The 15291-nt window shown below is 38.2% G+C and overlaps 1 protein-coding gene across 1 annotated transcript in view; it reads right to left on the bottom strand.

Moving 5' to 3' along the window:
- FARSB (phenylalanyl-tRNA synthetase subunit beta) overlaps window positions 1-15288 on the bottom strand; it is a 38319-nt gene extending 23031 nt beyond the window's left edge. The window contains exons 1-14 of the mRNA XM_083848986.1: window positions 15145-15288; window positions 14356-14411; window positions 13037-13191; window positions 12381-12453; window positions 11786-11901; window positions 11181-11331; window positions 9875-9983; window positions 7395-7465; window positions 6023-6084; window positions 5885-5936; window positions 4315-4376; window positions 3700-3907; window positions 3194-3274; window positions 873-965 (exon numbers count right to left, since the gene is read on the bottom strand). Coding sequence (XP_083705112.1) covers window positions 873-965; window positions 3194-3274; window positions 3700-3907; window positions 4315-4376; window positions 5885-5936; window positions 6023-6084; window positions 7395-7465; window positions 9875-9983; window positions 11181-11331; window positions 11786-11901; window positions 12381-12453; window positions 13037-13191; window positions 14356-14411; window positions 15145-15202 — 1347 coding nt within the window. The 5' untranslated portion in view covers window positions 15203-15288. The remainder of the gene's footprint in view (window positions 1-872; window positions 966-3193; window positions 3275-3699; window positions 3908-4314; window positions 4377-5884; window positions 5937-6022; window positions 6085-7394; window positions 7466-9874; window positions 9984-11180; window positions 11332-11785; window positions 11902-12380; window positions 12454-13036; window positions 13192-14355; window positions 14412-15144) is intronic.
- Between the last annotated feature and the right edge of the window lie 3 nt (window positions 15289-15291).

Below are 15291 nucleotides of genomic sequence, written 5' to 3'. Positions count from 1 at the left end.
GAACTAACATTGTCACTACTTGTAAGAGCTGATTTATCTCCCCTGACAAAAAGATAATTTCTCATGATTATCCCAAGTACAGATAAATACGTTTGTTTGCCTCTGTTCAGATGGATCCACTCAGGATCACCAAGGAAAAGCAGAAGGAATGTTACCAGACTATCACTGACAGTTAACATATTTGGATAATTATTTGAAATAAAACAAGTATGATGATAAATAAAGTAGTAAAAATCCCCTGCTTATTTTCTCTGGAGCAGATTTCAAAGACAAATAGATGCTTTCAAAATTAACCTGAGGTCCATCTTCCCAATCAAACATTCATGTAGTCACACCACTGATAAATTTCAGATTCAAAAAAAGAAGCTCTAATACATATATATATATATAAAAAAAATAATAATATATATATATATCCAGAAAAAAAATAAGTGTGATAACAGCTACTTAAAAAAAAAAAAAAAAAACAAAACCAAAAAAACCTTCCCATTCAGAGCTCAGAAGGTAACTGCAGGTCCAATATTTCTATTTATACTTACTAGCTTTTCTAAATGCAGGTGTTGATCAATAATCTGGGTGGAATTTTCTGTAATAAGATAGCTCAATTTTGCTACATGACATCATACTGAATACGGTATTTTACCTTACTGAAAAGCTAATAGTGTTTCACACTGAGTAAGTTATTTCTTAGTGAAGGTATAACAGAAAATGACTGCTAGCAAGTTTAGTGCATACCCACATCCTCTTTGCTGCAAGAAAGAGTAGCTCTATAGCTCTGTAGATTGTTTTCTGTTAGTTCCTTTCTTTCCTCTTTATACATAGAACCTGCGACACTGTTGCTTCCAAACTTGACCTGAATTAAGTTACTTCACCTGAAATTCTGCAGTTTTGGGGTTTGCTATGTGTACTGCTTTTGTTGTAGAGATATCTGTGCCAAGTTTATCGGCAATGTCTTCTTGAGAACACTGAGAAGAAGAGATGAAAGAAGAAAAAAGAAGGTCATATCGTTAAAACAGACTGAGCCAATGACAAAACTTGACATCTATGATGAACAATGCAAGCATAGCTGTTGCGCTGAGGCCCTCATGTACAACACCCTCTTATAATACAAATTGAGTCCCAGTCTTGAGACAAAGTAGGCAAACTGGTTTATCTACAAATGTTAATTACTAACCAAAATAAAGCTAGTTAAAAAAAGTAGTGTTTATTAAGCTTCTGTCATAATTTGCTGTCGGAGGCTGACTTGCAGTGGAAAATATACCTTATTCAGAAAATAGTACAGGAACGGCACCCAAGCTTCCTCACAAAGAAAACAATCCCTTTGGGGCTACTGACAGAAAGTAAAGTACTATCTCAAACAAACAAACAAAAAAGGTCATATATCTAAGTCTTCAATGTTCATAGCTATGTAAGATTCTCATAGCTCTGTTTTTGTTTTTCTGAGCTGGAATATTTCTCAAGTCCATATTCTCAAGGTGTAGTTTTAAGCTGATCAGTAAAGCAATACACATGTACTTTATCAGGCTCAGACAATGTCTGTGCACATACAGCAACAGATGCGACTGATAAGATCCACACTGCAAATTTTCAGAATTTATAGCTTTATTAATGCATTAAGAAACCAATAGCAGACTAGGCATGTAATTGAGGATTTGCCAGTATACTGCAGTCTCCCTTTGCACTGGCAGCATTCCGAGAAGTGTGTTGATAGTCTAAATGTGAGGAAAACGAGCAGATGATAACATCTGAAAGAGCAGATTATTGACTAAAAAAGAAAATCTTAAATGAATGCTGACCTTAGGAGGATAAAATTGTGTTCAAGTTTGCAGACGTGTATCTAAACTGCAGTATGTTACTACGATGCAACTAAGTGCATTTTGGCTAAATTTGAAGCCCCCACAGAAAGCAATGTTACTCTGTAGCAGTGATAATTTAGGGCTCAAACCAGAACGAGGATTACATTCACAAATATGGAAGCAGTGCTTGTCATATAGCACAGGGTCACAGAATGTTGTAGCAGAACTGATGTTTGCCATAGGGACAGACCACATTGCTGTTTCAATGAAGTGTTGGTGACAGCAGACTGTGGATTTCATCGTGCCATAGCAAAAATTCAATATGTAATGTGATAAAATAATATACTGTGTGATCTTCTGCTGTGGCAGTTCATAACGGTTCTCTATTGTACTGTTAAAATATACTCAACGTTTTTGAGCATATCAACTATTCAGAGCTGAAACAAAAAAGGAATTATATAGAGGCTTTTGCTTATGCTGTGAATTATAAAAGTTTGACCATGTTTTACACAGTAGCTCCCCAAGATGGTACTACCACAGGTAATCTTCGTCAAATGCTAGCACCGCAGGAAGTAACATCAGTTATTATTGACTTGTTTCTTAAATGAGTAACTTTTAACAAGTAATAAAATATTAAAACTGAAATACATTTTTCAGGCTTTAGAGTAACTACAAATTTTGCATTTTAAGCTCTATAAAATGTGAAGGTGTTAAAATTTTATTTGATCCATTTGGATTACCAACCTCAGTTGCAATACCTAAACTTTTCAAATGCATGCAAGTGTTTTAGGAGCCTGCATCACCATATCCTAAAATCTTTGAGTACGTTATCAAAACTTCACTTGTGATTCCTTAATCTGCATTATATAGCGCCTAGAGGGATTCTTAAAATAAACTCTGACTGAATAATTATATACCAACTTGGTATCTAATCCAAGGAATCATGGGCAGGTGACAATACTGGGAAGAGACAAATAGAAAGCGTGATCTCCGAACTGTGGTAATATCCACCAGAAATTATTAAATTTTGATAAATTGTTTTCCAGATTATCAAACTACGATGAATTTCAAATTGGGTGATCAAAATCTCTAAAGAAAGTTGCTGTCTTACAATTTCATACTGTCAAGTTAAACTAAAAACAGTACTTTAGCAACTATTTGTGCCTTTATACGTGGAATTGCATGCCACATTAGCAGTGACTTACTTTCTCTGACTTACAAACTCACAAAATGTTACACTGTAATTCCAAAGCACTAGTAAGCAGTCACCTGCTTAAAACAGTAACGGATAATACTGGTACATTTATACAACGGCATAGTCTCAACCATCCTCTACAGTTTCTGTGCATTGCCTTTCAAACATGCAAGTAAGAAAATGTTAAATCAACACAATATACCAGGGCAAAAGTGAGTGCTTCGGTGAATCCAGCAGCCGCCAAGTCCAGTCTCAGAAGTTCTGTGAGCTTATTGAGGGGGAGCTAAAATGAAACAAAAAACAGTTTTTGACTTCCATCTAAAAACACTCTTCTGTTCTTTCCCGAGGTGATTCTGCCTGTTACATTATGGTGAATTCACTAGGGAGCAACTCTGCTTGTGTGCTTAAAATTTTTGAAAGCATCAGCCAGCTGCCTTTAGGCTTGCCTGAGGAAATGAATCTCCCAATTAGAGATTTAATATGGGCTCCCTGCTTAAACCCTGTCTTTTTTCAAGTACCAGCGACCACTGGTCTTGGACTTATTCAAATCTGTGGGGCATCTGTTTTGTATCCTATCCATGGTAAATACTTCTCAAGGCAAAGCATGTCAAAATATTTAATTCCTAAGTTCTGTTTTCCCCAAAGCCCTTCTGGCATGCACTAGTCATTTACTGACAACAAAGCGCTTATTTGAAGGGGCAATCTTACTTGATTAGCTATGGTGTACGTTTTCGGAATAGTCATCTGAATGTTGTTATAACCATAAGCTATTGCTGCATCTTCTACGATATCACATGCATGGATAATGTCCGCTCTGGTAGGAGGGATTTCAATCTCTATATTGTTCCCATTCCCTATGACGTGTGACTTCAAACACATCCTAGTCAGCAGCTTTGCAAGGCTTGATGGAGTTTCACTGAAACAAAACAAGAGAGTAGTAATTTACTGATCTTACTCTATACTTTTTAAAGTAATCAGTGTTTCTGCTATGTTGCCTTATTTCCTGAATAATCTCTAAGTGCTTTACAGACTGTACGTAAACTCAGCATTCCAACAAAACCAGCTCAGATTCTGACTCTGAGACAGTCATTTTTCTTTACTTCTTAACAGTTGTGTGAGGCCATGAAGAACCATTCCTCTTTTTTGAAAACAGCGAAGAAAGTCCTACAGAGTTGATCTAATTACCAAAGTTAACCCCAGAATTTTTTCATAGATTAAAAATCATGGTGTAAACATTTTTAAAACAACGTAATAATCAGTGTTTAAGTACCTTTTTCACGATTAATGCTTAAATAAAAAAAGCTTTTATTTGCAGTAACACACCTGATTCCTATCTTCTTGTTAATGAGTTCGGGTTTCACCTTCTCTTTTCGGTAAGCCAGTTCCTAAAAAGAAAGGCAAAGCTTTTCAACATACAGAACCCTTGCTACCTCTAAAAGGATTCAGTTTTGACATCTTGCTAATCTAGCTTCTTCTGTGATACTCAAATGTCATCCACAGAAGACAGGTGTGGAATATTATGTTAAAGTCAGTATTTTATGATAACATGATTCTTGAAAATAATATTACAGTACATGATGCAAAAGCTGTTCTCAGTTAAGCCAGGAGTTTGAATGCAGCATGAAATCACTGTTATTGAAACTTCTGATAATTTCAGATAAATGCAAGTAACAGAGTTTCTGAAAGTTTCCAGTCACCGGTTCATCTTAAGTCAAAGCCCTAAAGCAGTGAATGGTCGTGCATGAGACTGCATGGTCTAGTACAGATCAAATGACTTTTTGGAGGAAAAGGAAGGAAAACTTGTTACCTCTGTATTGGCACAGAAATGTTTACCATTATTTAGCCTAGGAAGTTTGTAATGTATCTATAGAAAGCTATTGTGTATGTATATATTTAAAGTGTTTCTAAACTTCTGGATAAACAAATCCATAAAAACCTTAGCATCTAGAACTCCGTGAATTTTTAGCTCTATTTTATGTAGGGAAATTGCATGCCTAATACAGTGATTTGTTTTGCTGGATGTCACTTCTAGATTCTAGGTCTTTGCTCTGAAGACTGCAGTTACCATTGTTAAAAGAAAGACCTAAGATACAACTAGAAAAAGTCTCAACAACAAAAAGGTTTCTTTCTCCCTAATTAATTTGTACTTGCTTGATACATCTAATTTTATGAACCCAACCAGATCTCTGTCTTCTGTCACTTCCAGGAAACAGGAGGGATTGCACTCTTTATGCTTTTTTGTTCTCCTAAAGAGACTGTTGCTGCACAGAGATATACCTGGCCCTCCTAATACAGGCAAACCTGCACTTGTAGTCAACATACTGCCTAAAAGGCCTTTACATAGTTGGAGTTTATAAAATGAAGGACTGAAAAATGCAGTGTTAAAACGTTATTTTAACTCATAGGTATTAAAGCTTCCTGATCTGATAATAAGTTATGCTGAGGCTGATTTCAGCTGCCTGCTGGTCTCAGCCTGAAGGACCTCTTTCTGCATTCCTTTTTTCCTGACATGGAACGGGTAGGTTTTAAAGGCTTTAGACACAGATTATGACCTTTGATTGCAATCTCTACTTGTTTCTCAAAATGTCTGTATCACATAAACTCTAAACCCACAGTAGTGGTTACCACACATAACTTTAAAGCCTAGCCTTCTTTCTTGAGTATCAAACTGTGAGACTATTTTTAGCCTCATAAATTGGTGGAGCTTCAGAAGGAGTTTTCAACATCAGGGGAAACTGAGGCAGTGTTCTTTTTGTGTGGGGGGTTAGAGAAGGCCCTGACTCACTTGTTACCTCCACAGAAAAGATGATAATATCGATAATATCACCCTTATACTTCATGTAAATAAAATCCTTTCCCCAAGGATAGTAAGATACCATCTCACTATGCTTACCGGATAGATGTGGGTCTTCCCATTAGGAAGAATTACTTCTACTGCTTCAACACTGTGAGAGACAGAAAAACAGAACTAAAAATGTTTTTTTTAAATGTGGCCCAAATGTAAGGTCTTTCTGACTAGATTTATACTCACGTGAATGGCTTCTCACAATATTCACTAAACATCGTGACTATAGTATCAAGAACAATTTTTGCCTACAAAATAAAGATGATAATCACATTGAAATCTGTCCTCTACTTCTACTGAAGGCAAAGTATAATAAAAAAGGGAAAAAAATCTTACCTTCTGTTCTCTCTATACTATTTAGTAACTTAGAATCCAAAATCCTAGCAGTCTAAAATACCAGACCAAATTTTAAGAAATGTTTTGCTTCTGCTGCAAAGACGTTTACACTAAAGCTTGAAAAATGGAAATCTTTGCTCTTCAAGGCTCTGAAACACTTGTATGTTTTTGTTAAACTGTTCTGAAGATACAGAGATCTTTATTACCAGGTGGAATTGCATCTTCCAAACCTTTAGTTTAATTAGTTACTTCACTCAAGTTCAAGTGAGAATGTAGAGGTCGAAGGATTGTGCATTGTTGAAGAAAATATTGTTAAATTAGCTTCACTTGCAAAATTTTTCAGTGAATAGTTGATATTTTAAGACATTAGTATAATAGAACCTAACCATGAGATTCAGCTCAACTTCTCAATCTACAAATACTGTTTTTTGATGCCTCACAGTATAATTTTCTTCATGTAAACAGAACAGCACTATTTTTTACTATCAAAGTAAGCAGCAGCAAGAAGGCTTCTAAGCAAACTAAAAAATAAATACATTCCCCACTATGCAAATTTGTGTCAATAACACATCATTGTGTAGTTGGGTAAATTAAAAGCATTTTTTGCTCTTAAGCATCAACGTACACATTTTAGGGAAACTATCAATGAATGCACAACCTATATTCAAGAATAGGCAATTATAACAGCTGGGCTTTCACGCTTCAGCTTTGAGTTACAGAATTTGCATATGGAAGGACTTCCATTTGACAATTATTTGCACAGCATCCCTGCTTGAAAAAGATAACTAAGAAGAAAAAGTCTTCTCCCTTCCCTCAGCCCAAATTTTAAGCTGGAGACTAAATGGTTTTTTACGAAGAGGATTCCATCGAAGTAAGCAGTCTTAATGAACTTTCCTCTTTTTGAAGCCTTTCAGACTTAGAAAAAGTGCTCAAAACCAAAAATAAACCTAGTTCACTTATATTTTCTAGTACAAACTGAACACATACTGTCATCACAAAGACCTAGTAAAAACAAAGCCCACTGAAAACACAATATTGTCCATAAAGCAAGTCTAAAACTCTGTTGAGGGAATTCCACGTAGTCTCACAACTTGTCCTGCCCCTTTGAAATGGGAGGTCTGCTCTGTAAATGCCTGTCTACTGCAGGTCTTTGTTGAACATTATTACCCAAAGGGAAAACAATGACATTACAGTATATCAAAAGCAGAAAAGATTAACTTACCTTTGTCATATCTGTGCCTGTACATTCAACAAAAACATTTCTAGTGTTTAGGCTTATTTTTGAATGATCTCCTAAAACACGAAGAGAATAACAAATTAAGAAATGGTATTACTTATCTTGCAATGACACTGATTACTTTGTGATTCAGAAAAGATCATCATCTTCCCCAGCTTAACAACCACTATGTCTACTGCACCAACACTCAGAATTCTTACAAGAACAGCAGCGCTTTCTATTATCAAATTATAAATCAAGAAGGGGAAAAATACTGCACATTCTATCAGAAAAGGCAGACCAGACTTGCTGACCTAGCTGTCCTTCTACATTGGAAGGTACACAAATCTACAACCACTCTCTGTATCCAGTTGAAAAAGCAAGCTAGCAGAATAGCAGCCATCTGCTGGTGGCAGAGTGGTTCTTCACTTCCAGAGCATCTCCCCTTTCCTGGCTTTGGCAACACATCTGCCTTTGTAACACACATAAGAAAGCAGCCTTGGACAGGGAAGATTGAAGTGGTTTTTTTTAAAAAGTGACTTACACTGATAAACATCCATAGCTGCTTCTGCAAATAACCAAGATCTCGACTGTCATCTGAGCTACTCTGGCTTTTGTCTACATTAGTGGCCTAGTGCATAGGATGGGTTCCGTTTAAGCATGGATTTGTTTTTTGCCTGTCCTTGCTGTTGTGGGGTATGCCCTGAACCACATCACTGATGCACTCAAAACTTTTTCATCTTGAAGAAGCAAGGTGGACAATGCACTTAGGGGCATCATCTAAAACGTTTTCCTTGCAAATTGGATGCCAAGTCTCCAGTAGTCAATTCCTTTAAAAATTGGGGTTCTGTTAGTAAATGCTAAGTTATCTGAGGAGGCTGAACAGAAATCTGCCTCATACTGCCTGTTAGGCATATATGTTCAGTGCATACGTTGAAAGAATTTCATTGCTAGTCACCAAATGGTGTGGACATATGCAGTCCTAGAATTGTTTGAGGTGGTGCCAAATAAAACCTTAGTCCTTCTCACCTTTCCTTGCCCCATTCCCTGATGCAGATGCACCCCACAGGAGGCAAAGGGAAGCACACGCTTAGATATACACAGGCATTCTTGCTCCCTCTGATTCCAAACAAGTCACTTAGCTTCTGTTTTTCTGTTTCCTACCTGGGAAACTAGGTCACAGCTAGACTGACAGTCAGGTACAGTGGCGAGGTGAAGACGGAGGGAGGGAGAGATGCTGTACACCCTTTCCAGGATGCTATGCTGTACCCCTTTAGAGCTGAAATGTACTCAGCTCTTCTGGACTCACTTCAAAGCCCATATAACCTTTCTTTTAAGTACTTGTAGATAATGGAAAAAAAAAGCAAATATTTACATTTTATTATCTGTCTAAAAAGAACTGTTAACCTGGAAGCTTCTCTCAAATACTCCTCTTTAAAGTACAGACAGTTTTAAGAAATTTAGCTTAACCTTTCTGATGAAATGTAAACAATGTGCAATGTTTATACGTGGAACACACTGAGGCTGGAGCAAGCCTAACTGAGAAGGATCAGATATGGCTGTTGACAGCACCTTCAAATTCAGAACAGTTGTTCTTAACCAGACGCTGTCACAGAATTTGAGCTGCCCTTTAAGATGATTTAGGTTAGCTGTTTAAGATTTGGATAAAGATTTTCAGGAAAAATACATCCAATGAGATTATCCCTGCAGATTTTATCAGTCACTACAGGGAAATGGTTACTAATTTTTGACCTATATTGATCTATAGATGTATAGAAATACTGAAATATCTCTGTTAAGGGAGTAGTTTTTGCCATGTCATTAATTGGTTTCAGTAAACATGGTTCTCAAAAATCACCCCAAAGCTTCTTTTGCATTCAGAGGAAACCCATGTTTGGAAACACTGCAAAAAAGAGTTTAGACCAATTTATTTTTTTAACCCATTAAAGACTTCTTGAAGTTACTTGTGATACCAAAAGGATTCACAAGAACTGCTTCACACTGCTGCTAAATACACTGGCATTAAGATGTAAATAAAGATCCCTGTTCTAACCATTTAAAACACTACAAAGAAGACTATTCTAGTTACCAGTTTACAAAATAATTTCTTACTTCTTTTAGCTAAATCATGAATGAACAAACGACATGTCTAGGTATACAAAATGCTTTTCTAACAAAGGTTCCTACCACAAGGAACCTATCTTGAGTTTATATTATAAAAATGTAGAAGTATATGAGAAACTAAGTGCAGAGGTTTGCAGTCGGACTTCTACATTGTCTTGTCTGAGAAAAGAGGAATACTAGGAGCCCGAGGACAAAAAATGTGGCCTTGTTTAAACTGAAAGAAATATAGAATTCCATGTGAAGCTATAAGTGAAACAATTTGAATAGAAGAAAATAAATGATATTGCACATCAACATTTCTGTTAGACACCCTGACTCACAAAACAGCAGCAACAGCATAAACTAGTCATAAGAAATCTTACCATTGATGATCGGTGGCATGGACAGAACAACACCATTGCTGTCATATATGACAGGATAAAGTGGTTTGTTTTCAATCAGGTGTAAATAGTGTCGAAGATGGCTGTCAGTCTGGAAAAATAAAGCATAACCCTAAATTTCACATTAGCTCACTTATGAATTTTCCATTCTACCACAGTCCTCTGCTGAGATATTAATGGGAACTTTTAAAGAGGGCAGGATTGGGTTTACATCTAGGTACTTCACTAGCAAAAGCTATGCACTGTCAAAAGCACGAAAACTTGGAAATCAGAGAGCTTGTTTTTTGTTTTCTTCAAAAATGTTATTTAACTTTTATTTATTTAAGGATTCTCTCAAAAACGTGTAACACATGCTACCCAAACAATGCCCTTGTTCACCACAGCAGACCTTCTACTGCCAAACCCACAAGCACCCATCGTTAGTTTATCAGAACATTCCTTAAAACTGCTAAAAATGTTCACTATGACACTTTTCATGATGAATTGCTGAATATTGACATGTTTACACTTAAATTTGATTCAAGATTTGCATCTGTTCCAATGACATGGGTATATGCTCTACCAAAAATAGTTTACTTTTAGTCTGTCTGATGCCTTGTTCTCTAGCTTTCACTTGTCTTCAGTCAGATATCTTTGAGAGTTTCTTTTACCTCTGTATGTGTGCTCCAACAGAGCTCTATATTTTAATAATAGTATCATTTTCAAGTACTGATGTTTAAAGTGGCTTACATAAATACTGTAAAATTAGACCTGTTAGAATCTTTTCCTAATGCTTACCTGGTTTCATCAGGATACTGGGCCAAGAGCAGTGCTACGCCTGCACAGCATGTAGCTGAGTAAATAATTTAATGTTGCCACCAAGTAAGTTGGCCCAATTAAAATAACATTTTAAAAAATATTATTTACATCCACTTTTTTCTCAGCTTTGTACAGTGAATATCTTCACAGTAAAGGCAAATATATAAACCTTTTACAGTACTATGAAGAGTATCACGAAAAGCAATCTTTGTGTTGATAAATTGGGAGGCTAACATTGAATTCACTATTTTAAGAGTTAGGTTTAGACATCAAACAACATGATATACCTTTCATGGGCAATATAATTTAAGTATTACCATGCATTTCTCTTGAGTAACCAAAATGTGGAATGTTGATTGGCTGAAGGTACAGAAGATGGCTGGGTTTTTCTTGTTAGAACAACCCTTAATGCCAGGGGTATACAAGATGTAAATTCTTGGAAACTTAGCTTCCTGTCTTTAGCACAGCAGCTCTGAAAAATGACACTTACCCTATACAGATCCATCATTTGTGAAGCTGTGTACTCCTGCGATTGGTTCAAGGGCTTGAATTTAATTTCAGAAGGTGCTTTAGCTGTAAAAGTAAATGGACCAGCAATGGTGTCCAAGTCATGGGTACCTATTGCTACTAATGCTCTTCTCCTAGAGAAAGAAGGCAAAATAATGACTTTACTAGTAATAGCTGGAGTTCATTTGAGATGATGTTATGATGCTCAATATTCCTGTACATTCATAGATCTTACTGAAAAAAGCAGATGGGCAGCGTTGAGAAGCCTAGAAATTAATTTCACTCTGCATGCTACTGACGAGATACAAATGTTAACAACCCACACAACAGTCAAAGGCATATCCAATAGGACTACTGCAAAAGGATTTTTCCTCAACCTTTGCAGAAAATGTAGCAGATATTTATGCTGAAATGTATTGAGAACGGGCAGAAACAGGGAAGGAAATGAGAAGGATCAAGAGAGCTGTTGTAAAAGATTTTCCTTAGCACAAATATAAATATAATGCTTCTCCCCAACAGGCCCGTGAAATCTTAACGCGATTAAATCATACACAAACACTATATGCTACTTTAAGTTTAAGCACTAACCTGCAAATATTTTGGTGTAGCTTTTCTTGGAGGTCAATGAAACTGTCATAACGTTCTTTGGTAAAAGTTATGTTACGAAGAACTGCAGCTACAGCATGAGGACGGACTTTGGCAGTCTGCAACAGATTATAGATTTCAAGTACACAATATACAAAACTTGAACTGATGAAATGTGCCCTTTCCTTCATAAAATCCTCTTTTATAAAGTAGTAATCAAAATGAAAAATCATGAAAATACATTAGAAATCCAAAGGAAAAAAAAAGCTAACAAAACAACTCCAAGTCTGGTAGAGGCAATGAGGTTTTCAATGTACCCTGTAATAGCCTAGAAGGGAAATGCAATCCGACTACCTGAAACTTTGATTTGACCTGCTACTAAATTCACCCAGAAAAATTTGTCTGTTCCTCCCCACTCCCCTTGCTAAAAATAAATCACACTGAGTAGAAATATTTAAATTTCTTTAGCTCTTGTTCTGCAAATAAGATTTCCAGTCTCACTGCCGCTATAAAATCAGTCCTGATAATCAATTTCATAGCTATCTTTGTGGTTGAGAAATGTTCAATAAATATACCACAGCGCAGTAAACACTTTTACCTCTTCAGTGATAATCAGCCTCTGACCTTCACCTTTAGCTGGTATTATCTTTTCATACCTAGGGAGATTTATCCTAGAATAAAAATAGAAGTAAGTCTATAACTGAAAAACAGAATATTTGCAAAATGCAGGAAACTTTAGAAATGTGGCAACAACTGTATGTAGAAAATTTTGTTAGCAACTGTCCTGGTTTTGGACATTGGGATTTGGGCATGTAGATTTTATTTATGCTGCTTAAACATTAAGTTTTCTATTGAATGGTAAACAGATAACTAAAATAGAAAGGATGCCTTCATGAAGATAAAGTCATAGCAGAAAAGTGAAATAAATTATTTGTATCAGTACTTATTACAGAGGAGCACAACAAAGTGCCTCTGCAGTTGTTGTTTACAGAGGATGAGTATCAACTGGAACAGCAGTTGAAAAAATTGTAGAACAGATCCAAAATGTAACAAGATTCTAGTCTAGTCTCTTAGAAGTATGTAACAGGCCCTCTCCAGAGGAACAACAGGGAAGCATACGGACATCTGACAAATCCAGCTGATCTATACATCAGACTGTCCTCAAAATCCAGTCAAGTGGCAAGGTTATTGACCAGAAATGGATGGGTATTCAAACAAGTAACAAAACACACACAAATCTCACAACTCTGTTACCTTTCTTTAAAGACCTGCAGTCCTCGGACCAACCCTTCGAGGCAAAGAAGATCATATCGATTGGCAGGAACATCGATTTTATAGAGAACGATGTCAGATGCACCCTCTGCCTTTCCTTCACCTTTTTCTTTACTTATAATGTCTTTCTCAGATGTCTGAAATAAAGCAAAAAAAATGTTTTTAACCTGAAATATCTTGACATTGTCAGCACTATGATAGTGAGATAATATAAATGGAAAAACTATTAAGTAGAAGTTTAAAAGTATAATTTGGATTTATATAGCAAGTATACATGCCAAGTATCAAAAATAATGTAAAATCAATATCCTTCTCAGATGTAAAGATCGTAATGCAACATATCAAAAGAAAAAAATCACTATTAGAATTTGAATTGTTAAAACAGAGAAAGAAGCACGAGTCTGCAGGCTAGCAGATCCCAGTAGAGAACTAGGACCTTATTTACAGCTACACATCAGGAAAGATTGGTATTAACAGGTCTATTCTAAAATACAACATAACATATAGTGTTTAGATGTCTTTTGAAAAACCTAATTAAAAGAGCAGTTAATTCAAAAAGCAAAAACAGAATGGGGTCTACTGGAACAAGATTTATGTTGATACAAGCAAGAGGGTCAGCAAACTTTCACAAGTACAGAATCTAGTTCAAAACTTGAAACGTAAATGAGTTACAACTCAGGAAATAGAATGTCCAGCGCAAACATTCTTGTGGTATTGCACACAAAAATGCATACAAAACACAGCCAGTAAGATCTTGCAAATATGTTTAATATTTGCCATATTTGCCTTGTGGCCTTATTTATGCTGCTAAATTAAACACATTATTTGTCAACCGAGACTGCCAACCTTCACAAACTGTAGCACTATGCCACATTGGGGTCTCTTGCCCCCTAAAACAGTAATTTTGGGGTCTCCTTTTCAGATTCAAACCACCTGTGTTAATACAATCTGTTACAATAGCATTTTATACAAGACCCTAAAGGTACGTGTTACATGCTCTGAACTGTGCTACAAAGATATATGAGAACGTTTCAGGTTGAAAAGGTTGCTGCAACACTGCTGAGGGATTGTGCAGGTTAAAGGGGACACTGAAGTCCTGTCCACATCACTTTTTCAGAACAGCCCCATGGGCATGGTACCCTCCAGACCTTGCCTAGGTATTTTTTTTTGGTGCATAGTGGAGGGCACTGTCCAGCACTATAGTGGGGAATCCAGTGGCAATATGCAGTACAGGCTCCTACCAAATACATATGCTGTCATTCTGCTCCATCTATTGATCAAGTAACAAAAACATGACTTACAATGTCATCGAGCTCCAGACCAAACTCAAAGCAAAGCTCATCAAATTCTTCATCAGCTGTGGGGGGTGGGAAAAAAAGTGAGTTTTGGTTTACAAGCAGAGCTCAGAACTCTAAAACGAAAGTTTGTTGCGTTTATTTTGTTGCATTTATTTTGAACGTTTTCAAAGCAGATAACAGGCAATTTTGAAAAGGGGGTGAAAGTCACGTAAAGAATTTTGTTTGTCTGCACCCGAGTAGCGGTTTCCTTAGTACGTGCATTTATTGACACGTTATTTTCACAGTTACAGCGAGGGCCTCTGGGTGTCAGAGCCCAGCCGTGCTGCCAGCTGCTCGGCTGCGTGCCGCAGTCACCGCGGCCCGGTCAGACCCGAGGAGGACGCGGCGGCGCGGCGGGGCCCCCCGTGCCGGCAGCGCCTCGCTCCGGGCCGGGCTCGCCCCCGAGCGGAGCCCCGCCGTGACACCGCCCCGCCGCGGCGGGGGAGCCTACAGCCACCGGCGTGCGTTGGGGAACTAAGCCCGCTGCTTCGGCCGGGAAACGAGTTCTCCGGTCGCGTTTCTGAAGAGATGCGAGCAGAGGGCTCGTGCCGCCCCCCCACCCGCTCCCCACGTTGCCCCTACAAGCCGCGCTGTGGGATCGCCCGGTTCCGCCCGTGCCCGGCGAGCCGCCGGCGGGAGGCCCGTGCCCGCGGGGCCGCCCTGCGGCCGTGCCCCGGTGCCGCGGCCGGGCCGTGCCGGCTCCGTGCTCGCCCCCCGATCCCCGCGGCCCCCCGGGGCCGTGCCCGCACTCACTGTAGCTGCGGCCCAGCGCCCGGAAGAGCAGGTCCCGCCGCACGCTGACGGTCGGCATGGCGGCACCCGGCCCGCCCCCGCCCGCCCCGCGCCTGCGCGGCCGCTCGCCACAGCGCTGCCGCCTGCCGGAGCGCGGGGAGGGCACCT

Source organism: Anser anser, assembly GCF_964211835.1.
Source record: "Anser anser genome assembly, chromosome: 9".
In the NCBI taxonomy this organism is placed as follows: Eukaryota; Metazoa; Chordata; class Aves; order Anseriformes; family Anatidae; genus Anser; species Anser anser.
This window is presented reverse-complemented; position numbering and strand designations above follow the sequence as displayed.